Source organism: Nothoprocta perdicaria, unplaced genomic scaffold, assembly GCF_003342845.1.
Source record: "Nothoprocta perdicaria isolate Ctin4 unplaced genomic scaffold, notPer1 scaffold_134, whole genome shotgun sequence".
Lineage (NCBI taxonomy): Eukaryota > Metazoa > Chordata > Aves > Tinamiformes > Tinamidae > Nothoprocta > Nothoprocta perdicaria.
The window spans coordinates 1,756,632-1,774,423 of NW_020454472.1; the positions used below are offsets into that span (position 1 = coordinate 1,756,632).

The 17,792-nt window shown below is 38.7% G+C and overlaps 1 protein-coding gene across 2 annotated transcripts in view; it reads left to right on the forward strand.

Annotated features, from left to right (window-relative positions):
- The window catches only part of PIEZO2 (piezo type mechanosensitive ion channel component 2), a 230,616-nt gene that overhangs the window by 158,227 nt on the left and 54,597 nt on the right, over positions 1-17,792 (forward strand). Inside the window, exons 17-25 of one of the 2 annotated variants that reach the window (XM_026033864.1) lie at positions 1,848-1,880; positions 2,234-2,460; positions 5,032-5,192; positions 5,813-5,989; positions 6,171-6,296; positions 7,605-7,805; positions 8,841-9,045; positions 9,184-9,285; positions 9,739-9,904. In XM_026033864.1, the coding sequence (XP_025889649.1) occupies positions 1,848-1,880; positions 2,234-2,460; positions 5,032-5,192; positions 5,813-5,989; positions 6,171-6,296; positions 7,605-7,805; positions 8,841-9,045; positions 9,184-9,285; positions 9,739-9,904 (1,398 nt within the window). The remainder of the gene's footprint in view (positions 1-1,847; positions 1,881-2,233; positions 2,461-5,031; positions 5,193-5,812; positions 5,990-6,170; positions 6,297-7,604; positions 7,806-8,840; positions 9,046-9,183; positions 9,286-9,738; positions 9,905-17,792) is intronic. The other variant, XM_026033865.1, reaches the window with a different exon arrangement.

Here is a 17,792-nt window from a genome sequence, read left to right on the forward strand (position 1 = left end):
TGATAGTACTCTATTTAATTATTTTGAGGACATGTAGCAGTCTCACTTAAAACCATTAACTGCTATGCCTCCAAGGCTTGCTGTCTTCATTTTTAATTAGAAATTTAGTTGTTTCTCTTCAGAAGTATCAGAGACAAGAACTTTTGTGATATCTCTGATAATTTCCCACCAGTGTGTACCTTCTGACTTTGTTACATTTGACTAGTATCTGTGAAGCTTATATAGGTAAATTGGCTTAGATGTACTACATTTTCAGTGCAGTTTTTGTATCCTGATAGCACTGTTGTCTGCTACATGGAATCATGTAGTCTTATAATTGAGAAAAAAATAGAAAAAGTAACTTTAGGAATAAATGTGGAAGTTTGGGAAGAAAAATATAAATAGACTAACTTATTAGAAACTGGGCCAGATTTTTTATCCAGCATTAGATTTTCAGAACACACAGTTTGGTGCTTAAACCTACCATGTCAATATAGCTAAGTGATGACATACTGAAAACTCAAAAGCATATTTACTTTTGTCATTAACTGCTTAGATTATGATGCTCATTCTTTAATGATCAGATGGTTAAATCTAGGTTTCTAGTTTCTTGAGCTGCACAAATCCTATTTAAAATTTGGAGAATTTCATGCCTAAATGAATCATTAAAAACGTAATGAAAAAAAAAGCCCTAAGATAATACTCCAGTAATTTAAAGATAGCATTAGTCCAGAAATAATCTAAAACATGCTTGAAAACGTACTATGTGTAGTGATTTTGATAGCACAAATAAGCATTTAGCAACCTGATCGTACAGATAAGGGCTTCCAAAAGAGATTTTTTCTAAGATGTCCTATTCAAAGAAACTATGACAGTAAGCACAGTGCGCAGCAGAGTGCCTAGCATCTGCCAATCTTTTTCCAATTAGGAAATGCAGTTTTTCTTCAAACACAGGATCTGATTCTGTCCCTCCTCATCTAGGAGCTTCGGTCAGTGCTGGAATAACAGCATAATTCACATCCAAGGTGCAAGCTCCCTACCCGTGAACTCATCAGCATTTGGAATTAAGCTTCCAGTTAAGAACAGTCTCTTCATAACTATTAGCTAGTATGTTGAAAAGCCACACAGCTGGACCTGTGTAAATTGATGACTTACATGTTATTTTGAAGACATTCGTGTATTAGAAGATAAGATAATGTCTCTTTTCTCAGTAAAGGCAAAAATAATGTTGGAAAATTCTCAAAAGAATTGCAGCCACGACAATAGAGCATTACTGTTTCTGTATTAAAATTATTATATCTCAGTTTCGGTGGTCTGGAAAGTTCTAATAGTTTTAGCAAGGACCAGCTCTAAATTTAAGCTGTAAAATCCTAAGGTATAGAAAAGAGAGAGAATGAATGATACTAGCAAAGAAAGATATGATAGGATAAACTGAAATGTTACTCTGGATTTTTTCCTTTAGTTTGTTCTCAAACTTATAATTGGAAGAATATTTACAAAACCCCTGGCTTCCCAACTGCATTTTTCAATTGGAAGAAGATGAAAATATATTTACAGTAATGCATCAGATACTTTTGATGTTGCTCGATCTGCCTTACTGACAGCATAGGGCAATATTGACCCTGTTTAGCCCCAATTTAAATAGATCTCCCCCTTCCCATCTGTGCTGCAGTTCCTTGGTCCTTTATAGAAGCACCCTGTGAATGTCATGCTGGCATGCTCTTGGTATCAGAAGGATTCTGCAGATGGAGTAGGAGAATGCTTTACTACTACTTGTGATGTAGCATGACATATTTGTCGTTGACCTTCTTCTGTAACCCCTCTGTTCTCATCTCCCTTTTTCTTTCTGTTCCAATTACTATGAGCAGCCTCAAGAAAAAAATACCAAACCACCAAAATGAGTAAGTCCCCCGTGAAGTCATGAAATGTTTGCTCTTAAACAATGTCATTTCATGCTTCTACATCTTAAACTGTGACCATTTTCTCCAGTGGGGAAAATGTCAAGTTTAAGTGCCAATATCACTCATTACTAACTAACCATTAGTATCTGAGTGAGAAGTAGCTGCTAATACATTCCAACTCAATTTGAAGAGTTTATTTGCAGAAAGTATCAGAATCATTAACTTTCCACTTCTAAGGCATTTTCCATTAACAAGTTTGTTTTTTTTTTCTAATTATACATCTTGAAAAAATAAAAAAATCGCTATGATGTCAATAGTGTTCAATTTGCTCACATGTTACTATTTACCAACAGATTGGTACACCAAGATGGAAGCCTACCGGATATAACTATGATGAATTTAAGAGCCAGCATCGAAAAGCAAGAGGATAAAATGCTAGAAGAGGCTGGTGAGAAAAGAATGGAAGAGCCAGATGGGGAGGGAGGGAAAGGGAGGGATGAAAAGGAAAAAGAAGATGAGGAAGACAAGGAGAAGGAAGATGATGATGATGACAGTGAATCAGAGGAAGAAGAAACTACAGGTAAGCTCTGAAGATTGCTAGTTTTGCCTTCATTTAAAAGTGACAACAGGCGATTCATTCTTGATCATCCCTGCTCGCTTCACTTTTTCCTTCTAATTTTGCATGTTTTTGCCGAAACAGCTTCAATCAAACAGATGGCTCTTTGTCAATTATTCAACAGTCTGCAGTTTCTTCCAGGGAGAAATCATACTGTTATCAGTAAGGTGCTCAAAGATTGAGGATAAAAACAATCAAAACACTCATTTTTTAGGAGGAAAGACTTTTAGGTGGTACAGGATGGGTTAGTAGGAGGTTTCTACAAATTTGAGGTACTCCTACAGAGTAAAATGTCTTTAAAATAAAGAAAATACACATACATTTTTAATCTCTGACATTGTATGCTTTCAGGGCACTTCAGTCTAGAAGTTCCAAATGGCTTTGCTTCATTATTCATGTGCACATTAGTGTCATATTTTTCGCTTCTGAATGTGTAGTTGATGCCAGATGAACATAAAAATGCCTAAAGGCAGACGTGGGTGAGGCTGATGTTGTCGTATTTCATATTCCTAGCATAAGCTCCTAGCATGAATTATTTCCATAATTCAGTTAGGAAAATAATCCATGAATAAAAACTGGCAAGGAGCATTTAACACGCAAGGAAACTGAAGTGTCTGGAAGTAGCCTAGCCATGGACTTGGCCGCTTATGCCGACATACATAGGACTGTGATACAGAAATCGGGACAGGGTCATTGTCAAGGCAAAATGGCAACTCTGCTGATCTTGGAGAGCTGGCCTGAACCTATTCCCCTTTTCCAGCTGGGAACTTCCCCTAGAAGAGACATTCATGATGCATGGAAATCTCTCTTGGCTGTCTCTCTCACAGTCTGTGAGGAGAGTTTGATGGGTTTAGGGCCAAGGCCAGATGGTTGTCCCGTGTAACGGGAGATGCATGCAAGCAAGAGGACCTCTTCCCTAGGGCCTTTTCTCTGCATTGCTGCAAGTGGGACTTGGCTACAGCAAGAGATGCTGCATGCAAATGTGTGATCCATCTTTAGGTTGTATATGCATGCATTTATACTGATGAGTTGCTTTATTAGGTACGTAATTACCTGGCAAAGAAGCTGAAGTTGCTAATATTTTAACATGTTTGTGTATGCAGATTTTGTTATGAAATAATGTGCAAATTTTCAATGAATGCATTAGGTTTGTATTTTATCTCCAGTGATCATAGGGCCTTTTTCTGTATATTTTGCTAGACATGCAGACAGACTCTTTTACAATACTTTCTTGTCCTGCCCCACTTAATTGGCATTCTCTATGTGCAATACCTTGCACAATGCAAATTTAAACAAATACTGTGTTACAATACAAAGAGTGAGAATATCTAATTCTACAAATACTCTCCTAAAATATACCCATTATGTTTATAAAAGCACTCACATAGGAATTAAGTTCTATTGCTTAATTAATTTGTTAAGCTTGTGGAATTTACACCACTTAATATTTTCGTTAAGATCTAAATTGTGCATAGGAAAAAAAGGACTGAAGAAAAAAAATGTGGAATGTGATATGTTTTGCTGTCATTCTTAAATATTTCCATTTTTTATGTTTCCATATTAAGTATCAGAGTGTTCTCACAGCATACAAAATCCTTCTTAGTCTCCAAAATGCTTTGAAATATCTAATACAGCATGAACACTTCATGCAAATATGTATGAGAGTTTCTAGCCAGCCCACAAGCAGAAACTGTACTTAACACAGTTCAGCATACTTATTATCCTATATACTGATAGGAAACAGACATATTCTGTTGCCACGTTCTTGCACCTTGGATTATTTGGGGAGAGGATGAGAGGATTTTACAGCAAAATACCACCTGAAAAAGTACACGTTCACCCAGCTTCAGTCACAAAATTAGTGAACTTAATGTGCTGAGAGAAATAGGCTTTTCTAGATTACAATTTCACGTAAATATTTTATATGTTGGGATGGCAGAAATTGCACCCTCTGTGTATGCCTTGTTTGCAAGGCAACATAGATGACACTGACAAATTTAGGCAAGTGTAGTACAGCCATCTAAAACCATCTGATAAGAATGACACTCATAGTGCACATGGATTTTTTTTCCAAACTGTCTGAAAAGCTTTCTAAATAGTGTTTTGTGCTTTCTGAAAATAGACTGAGTCCTTGTCTTCCAAATCTCAAACTGTGGGCTGCTGAGTTTGAGCTCTAGGCTTAAGTTCCATTCCAAAGATACTGGAGGAAAATGGTACCTGAAAATGCCTCTGTTAGAGAGGAATAAAAGCAGAATTGGCACAAGAAGCTGCCAACAACATACTGAAGTGAGGAAGCTTTTTGCTGGGTGAGAGATAAAAAGAAGACTACCGTAACTGATTGGGCCTTAACTCCATTTTAATTAATTTGTTTTAGTTAACCATTGAGCCATGGCTTTAACTTCCTTCAGGACTTATTTTCAAGCTAAAAGAGCAGAAGTATGAAGCTTGCTGTTGCCTGTTGAAGCATTTCTTTTTTACAGAAACCTGTTTTTCTCCTCCTTTTCTCCTTTCTCCTTTGCTTGGCCATCTCTGCAGACTTAAAGAACAAATGGCATCTGGTGATCGACCGCCTCACAGTGCTGTTTTTGAAATTCCTGGAGTATTTTCATAAGATGCAAGTTTTTGTCTGGTGGCTTTTGGAGTTGCACATCATCAAAATTGTTTCCTCTTACATTATCTGGGTCACAGTGAAAGAGGCAAGTAAATACCCACTGACAAAACCTTTCCCATGGTGGAGTCTTGTCAGCCTCAGGGTAGGGAGAGATCTGCTTCTTCATGTCAAACCTTACTGATTTTATGGGATCCAGTGGGACTTGTCAGCATTTGGGGACCTGTTTAAGTTCTCCGTGCAGCATAGCCATTTCTTGAACTGAGAAAGATCAGAGTCACGAAACAGCAAGATCAAAGTCCTTTTTCTCATATCTTTGAGAAAAAAAGTGGTGAAAATGATGAAGGCCAGTTCCATAGACACATGAATCCATGCCATCTCTAGAATGGCTTGTGGTCCCTTGTACTTCACCTGCTCTTGTTTGCAGGGTGGTATGTAGTTCTGTGGGGCTAATAGGATTAACATTATTCTGGAGATGATGTTCATCCTAAACTAACTTTTAAGTTTTCCCTTTTTCACTGACTATTTTGTGTCTATAGAATTGTGATTATTGTTGTCTTTTTTGTGTTTTTTTTTTCCCCAGCATTTTCTTTTCAGTTTCTTTGTGTCCCTTTGTGATTTATTTGAGTGATTATGGAAGAGGTCAGATTTTCTCAGTTCTCTTGCTACTCCATATAATTTCTCTCCATCCTGTTTTTGTGTTTTCAGGTGTCTCTGTTTAACTTTGTGTTTTTAATTGCCTGGGCTCTTGCTTTGCCATATGCTCAGTTTCGCCCATTGGCATCCAGTATCTGCACTGTTTGGACATGTGTGATTATTGTCTGCAAAATGTTGTACCAGCTCACGTCTATTGATCCCAGCACTTTTTCCAGTAACTGTACATTGGTGAGTACAAGTACACATTAAAAGGGTTTGACTGCTGCCTTCTTCAATAAAGAAGAACAAAGGAAGCATATCAAGTATTGAAAACTCCAATATACCTATTGTATTTATTTTTGCTGACTATTCTTGCCACCTCAAGCAGCTTTAAAGAGATGTTTTACAAACCATGGCATTTTCTTTTTAGCCAGGAGAGAATGAAACTGCAGTCAATTTAGAAGAACTGAAAACTTCAGTCCTCTACAGTGGGCCAGTTGATCCTGCAGAGTGGGTTGGACTGAGGAAATCTTACCCGCTGCTTGTATACTTAAGGGTAACTTCTTTAATTATATGTATTGAGATATTTTCTTATTTCTGATGAAATAAGCAATGCCTTTGAAATACATCACCTGCCATACAAAATATTTGATGAAAGCCATGGATAATAGGCTCCAGGCAGCTTTCAGTGGATCAAGGTATTAAATGAGTTAAAGTGCATAGAGAAGTATGGCTGTCTGACTCTTCCTCTGTTAAAAGTACTCTTAAGAATGTCACATTTAAGAGCGGTAATTAATAAAGAGGTAAAGAGCTTTCAGATATCAAAGGACTGAAGAGTCTAATTAGAATAATTGCCTTGAATGATCTGCTCTCTGATATAAGCAGGTTTTTTTAAATGCTTATTCCTTATCCACAATTTAGAAAATGGAATGGGGTAAGCAAATACTTCATTCAGAGACAAATAATTCAAATAAGTTGTCATTCATGTGATGTATTTTTTTCTTTTTGTTTTGCTTAATGCTCATGAACAATCATTCCTGTCTTGATTAAAAAATCCTATTTAAGTAAAAGCTTTTTAGTCCCAAAGGAAATCTTGCATGATGGAGGATGAAGTTGCGTGGTGGTGTCTGTCTTGATGATAGTTCTTTGCAGTTATAAATAGATAATAATTTAGCATTAGAAATTATTCTAGATGTATTTCCATTGACTTAATAGCAAAGAAAATGCCGCCCCTATCTAGAAGAATTAGTCCTATGCTAGATTTGAAGTCTCCAAGATTCTGTTATGCCCCTTCAAAGCAGGCATTCAAAAAGTCTGCACTGTTGAAGTGAAGAAGAGAGATTCTGTAACTCCCTCCCCAGAATAGATACACCTGTCTCAGGAGTTTTTGGGCTGAAATACTTCTAGAGATCTTCAGCTTATTCCTTGAGGAAAATTCTCTGGCCTTGTCTTTTGGTTGCCTTTTAACATTTTGACCTTTTGGTTGCCTTTTAACCAAAAATTGAAATTCTTTATTTTAAATTCTTTGATTTTCTTTTAACCAACTTCTGGAGTTTTACCATGGAGCAAAAGGCAAGTCTCCTTAGAGAAAAAGTTCATCACAGCGGGGTTCAATACTGCATCCTCATCAATCTGGTGTTGAGGTGGATAATGAATATCAGTACATTTCATCAAAATCTCGGAAGTGTTAAGAATCGCACTTTGTTTCAGTGTTAATAGGTATAAGTCCCAGTGCATCTTGGCGTACAGAAACTTTCAGAGGTAACAGAAGTATTTGAATATCAATTGGTTTATGCTTGTCAGAAAGTTGTATAGCAGCTAGTGGTTTTGATTTTAATTGGAATTCTGGTTGTATCTCCCATAGAATAACTTACTGATGCTGGCTATTCTGGCCTTTGAAGTTACAATTTACCGTCATCAAGAGTACTACAGATGTCGGAATAATCTTACTGCACCTGTTACTAAAACCATTTTCCATGATATTACAAGAGCACATCTGGATGATGGACTGGTAAATTGTGTTAAGTATTTCATTAACTACTTCTTCTACAAGTTTGGTTTGGAGGTAAGTCATAATGCATTAATTTTATTTAAAGAAAATCATCTTCTTCATCTATGTTCTGACCTCCTTTGTATCTTCTCAGGCACATGAAGTGTACTTACAAAACTGAAAGAATAGTTTTTTTCACACATTTCAGAAGATGTCTTCAGAAAACATATGTTGAACGCCTAGACTAATACAACCCAAATCTCATCATAATGATGTTCTTTATACATGTGTGCAATCAGACTTAAACATCACCACTTCTTGTTAACAATAAGACAATATGAGATTTAGGAATGAGTCAAAATTAAGATTTATCTGCAAGTTGTTTCCTGCAGGAAAAAGTTTAACCTCATCCTAATCTGCTGGGGAAGGGAGAAGAACAAATGGACAATGAAGTCCGTTGGACAAGTTATTCACTATGAATTATGCACTAAGTTTGAAAACATGCTTCATGGTTCTAGGTGAAGGAACTAATTTAAGTGGATTCATAGAGTAGAAATGCTCTGGGATAAAGAGCTTTAAGATAAATGAAGAACTAAATCTGCCTTACAGCAATTGGCTGTTTATAGCCAATGGAAGTTACATTGTCTGAATCCTTTTTTCTTTTCATGGTTCCACATGAGGATACACTTTAGTTGTTATTCTTAATGTTTTCTTTCCTTGTTCACATCTGTAAGTGCTATCAAAATATATAGCAGTGTAATATGTGCTTTGCTTGGCAACAATTATATATTTCACATACAGGCTACCGCAACAATACTGTCTCCATTTTATATCTTTAGGAATCACATAATGGAAACATGCTTTAGTGCTATATTCAGACAGTCAGCACTGATAGAAAAGCATTTAAAATATGGGCTGTTGGGATGGGATTAAGGAGTTTGCTTAACGGAGCAATACAAACTGTTTTAGTGGGCTGATCTGCAGAAAACAGTTTGCATTCAGCCCCAGCATGCTCCAAGAATTCTGTCATTATGCACAGTTTATCAACACTCGCTGATCAATTGCAGTAGTATATTGACTATAGCTTATTTTTCTTTATCTCTTCTCCAGACCTGTTTTCTTCTGTCAGTTAATGTAATTGGTCAACGAATGGATTTCTATGCTATGATTCATGCCTTTTGGTTAATTGCTGTACTGTATCGACGCAGAAGAAAAGCTATTGCAGAGATCTGGCCAAAGTATTGCTGTTTTCTGGCATGCATCATTACGTTCCAGTACTTCCTTTGTATTGGCATTCCACCTGCTCCTTGTAAAGGTAAGGACACTTTCCTTTTATAGATTTGCTGCTTGCTTTTACAGAAAAGTGCTGGAAAATTGATAAATATTCAGGAGAGAGGGATGAAGTAATTGTTATAAACTACTGATTACATTTTTGCGTGCTTCCCTCATATAGATTATCCATGGAGAAATGGTAATGCCAACTTCAACTCCAACATCATAAAGTGGTTATATTTTCCAGACTTCATCGTGAAACCAAATCCTGTCTTCCTTGTCTGTAAGTATTTTAGCACATAGTTGTGAAGTGTTTATATGTGTTTTGCTTAATACATCTGTACTGTGTAAATTGAAGCCAGCCTTTTATTTACTCTTGAGGGGCAAGCTAACATATTCTGTGGGACACTGAATACTAAGTGAGGTTGAGTACATAATAAAAAATATCAAAGAATTAGTAAGTTCTGCATCTGTTTTTAAATTTGCTATCCCATTTTGATGAAGCAGGATCAGAAAATATGAATTCCTTTCCCATTTCTAATTTCTTTCACAATAAAAAAAAACAGAAAAAGATGAAAGGTCAAAATTTAAATGCAATAATAAATGTCAGACTGATGTCAAATACAGTGAAAATAATACAGCCTTATAGATTCAAAAGTGTGGGAAACTTTCAGGTAACTACATTATAGCATGTCCCTACACCTACATTTTTCATTCAACCTCTTTATTCTCCTAGACGATTTCATGTTGCTGCTGTGTGCATCCTTACAAAGGCAAACATTTGAAGATGAGAATAAAGCTGCTGTACGAATCATGGCTGGAGACAATGTGGAGATCTGCATGAATCTTGAGGCATCATCATTTAGCCAGCACAATCCAGTTCCTGACTTCATCCACTGTCGGTAAAGCTGAATCTTAAACACTTGGAAAAGTTCTTTAGTGTAAAAGTAACTCTCACAGCTTCCAATAGTGCTGATGTTATTTATATATGTTCCTATCTCATAGCATACCTTTTACTGCTATATGACACCAAAGATAGATCATTTCTGGGTAATTAGCTTCTGCCTTAGAAAACAAACGGCAAAAGGAAACAACCTAGAGAGTGTTTCTAACATTGTCTGCTCTAAGTGCTCCCATCTAATGTTCAGACGTTCTAAGTGCTGTCATCCCCAAAGGGATGCTCAGTGAGAAATTTATCTGAAAGTTCATATTCCCTCCACAATGTCTTTGTTGGGTAGCTTCTGTGGTGGACTTCATCACTCCCTTGGCTTCCTCCATAACACACATGTGGGTGAGAAGCTGCTGTAGTCTGAACTTGCCCATCTAGTTATTTAATCCCACAAAAGTGGTCAGTCATGTCTGGGTGAGTAATCGAGATAATATTTTATAAGAATGATCTTTCTGCTATTCCATCTAGACCTAAGAAACTTGAAAGCGTCTTGAAAGGACAACTGACTTGTCTCAACATTATACACAAATTTAAGAAGTTCAATAACATGTAAGGGGGTCAGAGCCTGAGACAGTCTATTCTAGATGGTCTTTGAACACTGAAGCCATTGCTTTGTGATCATATTTAATCAGGGTCTGATTCTGACTTGTTTGTGCCTAATATTAGTTTAAGGTCTCCAAAAAGGTATGTTGCGGTGTTATGAGACATATCAGGAAGATTCATTAGCTACTGTGCTCAGGTAAATATGTGTCTTGAAAACTAATACATGTTACCAACAGAAGTCTGAGTATGAAAATAACATCAAAATGGCCAGCAAAATCTTATTTTCTACTTCAAATTTGGCTGGTAATATTTTATTTTTTTACTAAACAAGTGTTTTCATTAAAATCCCCTCTTAAAATCTTATGCTGTACCTTCTGTTTCTGTTAGAAATGGTGGCAAAGTGTGTCTTGAAATTGCTTTAAAGAGGGTACTGCTCAAACATGTTCAGTTGACTCACTTGTCCAAAGATTTGTAGTCTGTTCGGGTTACAGGGTACAATATTCCAATCTAGACAGCAGGCAGGGTGCCCCTGTCTGCTAATCTAAACAGAATGAAAGAAGTCATAATCTCTCTTCAAAATACTCTGTCAAGTGGGGATGCTTTCCAAGAGACATCTGCCAAATAGGGCTTAGCTGAGAGGAAAAAGTAGGGGAGCTGGCTGAGTTTTTCTTGTTGCTGCTGCTGTCGTATCCATGTTAGCAAAAAACTAATACAGCAGTTGCACAAGGCACTCTGAAATGCTTGCTCACTGGGAAGGATCATCACTGGTAATGTGGCTGCTGGCAGAAAGAAGAGAACTTATTTTCCTACCTTAGTCCAGGAAAAATAACTGTGAAAAAAAAATCACTATGAGGCTATATTTGACAGCTATCTTTCAGGAAAAAAAAAAAAAAAAAAAAAAAAGGCAAGAAAATCACTGCTTTCTAAGTAGTCTTTTTCGGCATCTTTTCAAAGTTCCTTGGAATCTGATAGGTATTTCTGGTCATCTGTAGAAGATATACCCAAATGGCCCAGCATGAAAAGCTTGAAGCACAAAGGATGTCCTTTGAAGATTTTGGATGGGAATCAGACTCAGGTTTATAATGGAAAGCAAAGTCCAAGCTGAACTGGCTTGCTGCCTCTCCACAATCCTTTGGTTTAAGTTCTGTCTTTTGATTCACATGCACGGTATGCATCAGCTTGAAATCATTGGTGGCTTCATATGCATTCAAACACAGTACTTGGCAGGTATGAGAAAACAGACCAAGGTAAAGATGATTAACAGTATACAGCCATTTGGGAGTTTAGAGTTTGTATTTAGGCATTAGCAATATTGTTAGTGGAGGATGCAATAATGAATAATGAATAATGAATGAGAAAGGGAATGAAAAGAACAAGACAGAGAAGGAAATGGAGCAGAGATTTTCTTGCTTGAAAATTCCATCAAAAGGACAGAAAATTCATTAATTACAGAAAGAGAAATGCTTGTTCATGGTGTCTTTTCTTGAGATGTTATAGCAGGTAATATGTAACTGTTTTCCTTGTTTGAAGTGACAGCTTCCTGAAATTCTAGTGAGATCATACTTTCTGAATGTGTAAATAGGTACAAACACACCTGCCTCAAATGTGAATCTCTTGGCAGATCTCGTCTTCAAGCCCTGCTGTGTGCTCTTCAATACTTTCATTGCAAGGCAGATTTTCCCAGGCTTTAAATCACGTCGTTTTTGAGATACTGTACTGCCCGCATAAAGCCTTAAATGTCTAAGCTGCTTCAAAGAAGCACTAGACAGTGGCTGGATAGTCTCTTAAGGTGACTTCCAATCTTTTATTGGGAGTTATAAATCTTTAAGGAGAATGACTCTCAAGCTCTGGAGAATCTACAGAAGGACTATCTCCATAGAAAATTTGGCATCCATTTGAGACAATTTGGAATTGAAAGGCTTTCGTCTATAAATATTTCTTGCACGTTGCATCAAAAGTTGAGGAATAGTCTAAATATTTCTTTACACAGACAGCAACCTGGTTCAAGGCTTAGCCAAGCAGGTGAAATGTAAAATGGCATTTATCCAAGTCAGTCAGAAAGAAACTAACAAATAAATGAAGATGCCTTCATTAGGAATAAATTTTAGTCATTCATTTTATTTTGAGTAAAAGTCTCAAAGTCTTTATTCCTTACTGTTCATGTGTTTTCTGAGAACACACATATCGTATATTCAGTATGATATAAAACAAGTAGCCGCAGTGAACTCAAGCACTCTTCTGGTGTGTCTCCTCCCTTGAATAAGATGCTTCGCAGTCACTGTTCTAGTATGCTAAAAACCTCTTTATTGCAATATAAACAGTGGCAAAAAAAAGAACATGTCTCAAAATTCATTGTTTTCCTGGAGAAATACTTGAGATCAGCAATGACACATGCAGTCTAAGGAAGAGATTTGTCTTGTCTTTCCACCCCCACAGATTTCATGTGCTTGACCCCAAGGGAGAGCATAAGTGAAGAATTTAAAACAAAAATAAAGTTTAAGAATAGAAGTAGGAGCTTTTGTACAGGATTTAAAGTGACTTCACTGAGGATAATCCTTTCTCACAGATGATTTCTAATGCTGAAAAATTCTCATTTCAGTTCCCAAGCAGCTTTCAAATGTTCTCCTAGACTTTGATAGGGAAGCAATTTGGGATCCCCATTACTAGTGAAATATTATTACTACTATTAGAAATAGTACTAACAGTGTATCAGTAAACTGTTCCCTTTAATATCTGCGTCTGTTTATGCAACGATAGTGACCCACATGCAAAGCAAATCAAATGGCAGAAAAGGCAAGGAAATGGAGAGAGAGAACAACAGCTCTGTCAATGTAGAGAAGCACTGAGCTTTGAATGATATCGAGTGATATGAGAGTGATATCATAGTAACCACTCATCAACAGAAAGCATACTTTTTCCCTATAATCCTAAGTGCTGAGTGCAGACAAACGCCTTCCATGGCAGGGACTATTGGCCACAACATCAGGGGCTCTAGATGTCAGCACACAGAGCTGTTGTGGCACTAGAACAGAGACAACATTGAGCCCAGTGGGGACCCAGTTGCACCTAGAGCAGCTTTTTGTATCTGGTTTGATTGTGCTGCAGTTAAAAATTAATAGACAGCACTCCCTCTGAAAATAAAATATTGAAGCAATCATAGTACAATGAATAAAGCTTTAGATGAAGCAGATCATTTGCCATGGGCAACCATCTGAGACTACAGTAGTTAGATGGGTGGAATGAATTTTTTGCTCCTCTTTTGATTAAAGTAGTACAGTAATTTTTTCCAAAGTGTTATCCAGAATGTTTTTGGTTCCTGCTAATGATTCAGTTGACCTATCAGTATGATTTTCTTTTCTTTTTCATCCATCTTTCAGGTTAGGTATGCACAAGTATCAATGGCTATTAGACTAGTACTGACCTATAGTTTCTTGGTAAACTAGTGTCTAATTTTCCCCAGAAGTCTGGCCGTATTCTTTGCTACTCTCCCACCTTTTCTCCTAACTGGCCCTTGCACATGTCACACCTAGCAGTAAGGTGGTTCACTGGCTGAATGGGAAGAAATTTTCCCCTTCCTTCTGTTCTCTCCCCAGGTTAGGGGATGACAGAAGGAAGACTGTGCAAGTTTACTACTTTAAACCTATTCAGAGAGCTAGGATCGAAGAAAGGTCTAGAGCAGACAGCTGAGGGGAGCAGGAGTGTAGCCTTGGAAAGCAGCTGACTCCCAGATTTTGCATTGTATTGTAAAATATACTACATCCAGGGGGTTACCTCTTCTCTCTGTGACTGGGTGTTGATTTAAGGACCACATAGAAGATGAAGTTGGAAGGTTTACATAGCATTAAACTAGGGATTTGTGTGGGCTAAAGTGAAAGCATGAAATTATGGTATATGCTATCAAAGACTAAGTATTTTGCTCTGGCTATGGAGAAATTTTCTGGTAAGCATCTTAACTATGTTTGTGTAGAGTCTTCTTAGCTGCTAAGGTGGTTTGTGTTTCAGTCACCCATAGCTGTGTGATTAACTGCAAAGCAAGGAACCAAAACTACTCACATCCTAACTTCTTCATTTTTTTCTCATGGAATTTGACTAAGCTTTGAAGACTTTCATCAGAGAATATTTTCTTTCAATTGTTGTGATTTGTATTCTGTGTTCTTCAGTTTGCCATTTCTCTTATAATAGTTAAATGGAAAGAAGAGTTTCCACAACTTCCAGGAAGAGTAGAAATGGAAGACAAATACTGTGACTCAGCTGGACCCCAGTATGAAGTCAAGATAATTGCTTATGTATAACTCAGATTTTTTTTGACAGCATTTTCTCATCGGGTTTCCACTCACTTGCCTCCTCTCTTTATTGGAGAGGCAGAATGCTGAGAACTCCTTCAGAGACAGCTCTTCATTCCTGCTCCTTTAGCACTCAACATTCCTATATTATTCTAAATAACTATTGAAAATTAAGGAAAGCTTGGAAGATGATTTCATACTGTAGTAGACAAGTAGTGGAGTTTCTGCATATTATATTTGCAAGAAGTACATTTGCAAGAATATTTTCATGTGTCTGAGACTCCTGTAGTTCTATTCATCATGATCAGTGTAGCAGTGTTCTTGGGCCAGCATAGCCAGCTGCCCAGCATAGCCAGCCAGCACCTATTGTCAATGATAGACCATGTGTGCCCTGAATGATTTGTTGAAACACCATTTTGTAGGATATCTACTTTGAAATGAGGTCCTATATGGGCTTATTTATAACTGTCTATAAGAACCAACATCACCATTTGTTCCTTGACACAGCTGTTTTGCCCTCATTTTTCTTTTTGCTTTTTTTTGCTATATGTGCGATTTTTTTTTTTTTTTTTGAGGGGGTTTAGGGATGTCCATCACTATTATATATCCTGTATATCCTGTACATCCTGTCCATCACTAAAATGTATCTTGTATATTTTGAATATATGTTTAATGTTATAGTATAAGAATAGCTAAATTACTATTTCAGAATATTTCAGAATATTTAAGGTTGGAAGGGACCTCTACAGATCATCTAGTCCAACCTTCCTGCTCAAGCAGGCACACCTACAGCATGTGGCACAGGGCGGCATCCAGGCGGGTTTTGAAGACCTCCAGAGTAGGAGACTCCACAACCTCCCTGGGCAGCCTGTTCCACTGCTCTGTCACCCTCACAGGAAAGAAGTTGCTCCTCACCTGGAGACGGAACTTCTTGTGTTTCAGCTTGTGGCCATTACCCCTCGTCCTATCGCTGGCCACCAGTGAGAACAGCCTGTCCCCTTCCTCCCTGCATTCTCCCTTCCTGAACTTATACATATTAATCATATCCCCTCTGAGCCGTCTCTTCTCCAGAGAAAACAGGCCCAGCTCGCTCAGCCTCTCTTCATACGAGAGATGTTCCATTCCCTTAATCATCCTGGTTGCCCTTCTCTGGACCCTCTCGAGAAGCTCCACGTCCCTCCTATACTGGGATGCCCAGAACTGAACACAGTACTCCAGGTGCGGCCTCACCAGAGCTGAGTAGAGGGGCAGAATCACCTCCCTTGACCTGCTGGCAACGCTCCTCCTGATGCAGGCCAGGATCCCATTGGCCTTCTTGGCCACGAGGGCACACTGCTCACTCATGGTTAACTTAGTGTCAACCAGGACTCCCAGGTCCCTCTCCGTGGAGGTGCTTTCCAGCAGGTCAAGCCCTAATCTGTACTGATGCCTGGGGTTATTCCTCCCCAGGTGCAGGACCCTGCACTTGTCCTTATTGAACCTCATGAGGTTCCTCTCTGCCCAACTCTCCAGCCTGTCCAGGTCCCTCTGGATGACAGCACAGCCCTCCGGAGTGTCGGCCACTCCACCCAGCTTGGTGTCATCCGCAAACTTGCTCAGGGTGCATTCCGTGCCCTCGTCCAGGTCATTGATAAACAAGTTGAACAGCACTGGGCCCAGTACTGACCCCTGGGGGACACCACTGGCCACAGGCCTCCAACTGGACTCGGCCCCATTTATCACCACCCTCTGAGCTCTGCCATCCAGCCAGCCCTCGATCCACCGCACCGTGCACTCATCTAGCCCACTGTCCCGGAGCTTCCATATGAGGATGTTATGGGAGACAGTGTCAAAAGCCTTGCTGAAGTCAAGGTAGACAACATCCACGGCTCTCCCCTCATCCAGCCAGCCTGTCACCCCATCATAGAAGGCTATGAGGTTCGTCAGACATGACTTCCCCTTGGTGAATCCATGCTGACTGCTCCTCAGCAGCTTCTTCTCCTCCATATGCCCGGAGATTCTCTCTAGGATGAACCGCTCCATCACCTTTCCAGGGACAGAGGTGAGGCTGACCGGCCTGTAATTGCCCGGCTCCTCCCTCTTGCCCTTTTTGAAGACTGGAGTGACGTTGGCTTTCTTCCAGTCCTCGGGCACCTCCCCTGCTCTCCAGGACCTCTCAAGGATGATGGAGAGAGGCTGAGCAATAACCTCGGCCAGTTCCCTCAGCACTCTTGGGTGCATCCCATCTGGGCCCATAGATTTTTGAGTGTCCAATTTGCCTAAGTGATCCCTAACCCAATCCTTCTCAACCCGTGGAAGGTCTTCTTCTAGCCCATTTACATCTCTTCCCTTTGTGCCCTGCAGTTCATGGGGGGTCGTCTTAGCAGTAAAGACAGAGGCAAAGAAGGCATTTAGTAACTCTGCCTTCTCGGCATCCTCCGTCACCAAGGCACCTTCCCCATTCAGCAGTGCACTAACATTTTCCCTCGTCTTCCTCTTGCTATTGACATACTTATAGAAACCCTTCCTGTTGTCTCTGACTTGCCTCGCCAACTATCTTCTTTCACATATTCTCTACTATCTTCTATTCTCTACTATCTTCTTTCACATATTCTCTCATTTCTAGAATTTTTAATCTGAGAGTGATATTTTGCTGTTGCATTTAAGGTGTTCTTAAGAATCTTAAGGTGTTCTTTTTTTTCATCAGTTCAGGTCTAATTTCAGCTTTTCCCAAAAGGTGCTGATGCATTTTGTTGACAGCAAAGGACAAGACAAATATTGCAATTGTAAGAATAGTGTCAGAAAGCTGATCTCTTCCTAAGCATCCCACACATCATTAATTAGCGGAACATCAAATACTGTGGTAGGGTGGGGTTTTTTTTCAGAAATAATAACACCATTTCTAGTGCATATTAAGCTACTGAAGATCTGTTCAGTAGGCTAATTGTTAATGTTGTACTGCTATAGCATCTCTGAAATCATGCAAGTTTTAAATTGCACAGGCAGTAGTCCATAAATTTCTTTAATGTTTGTGGG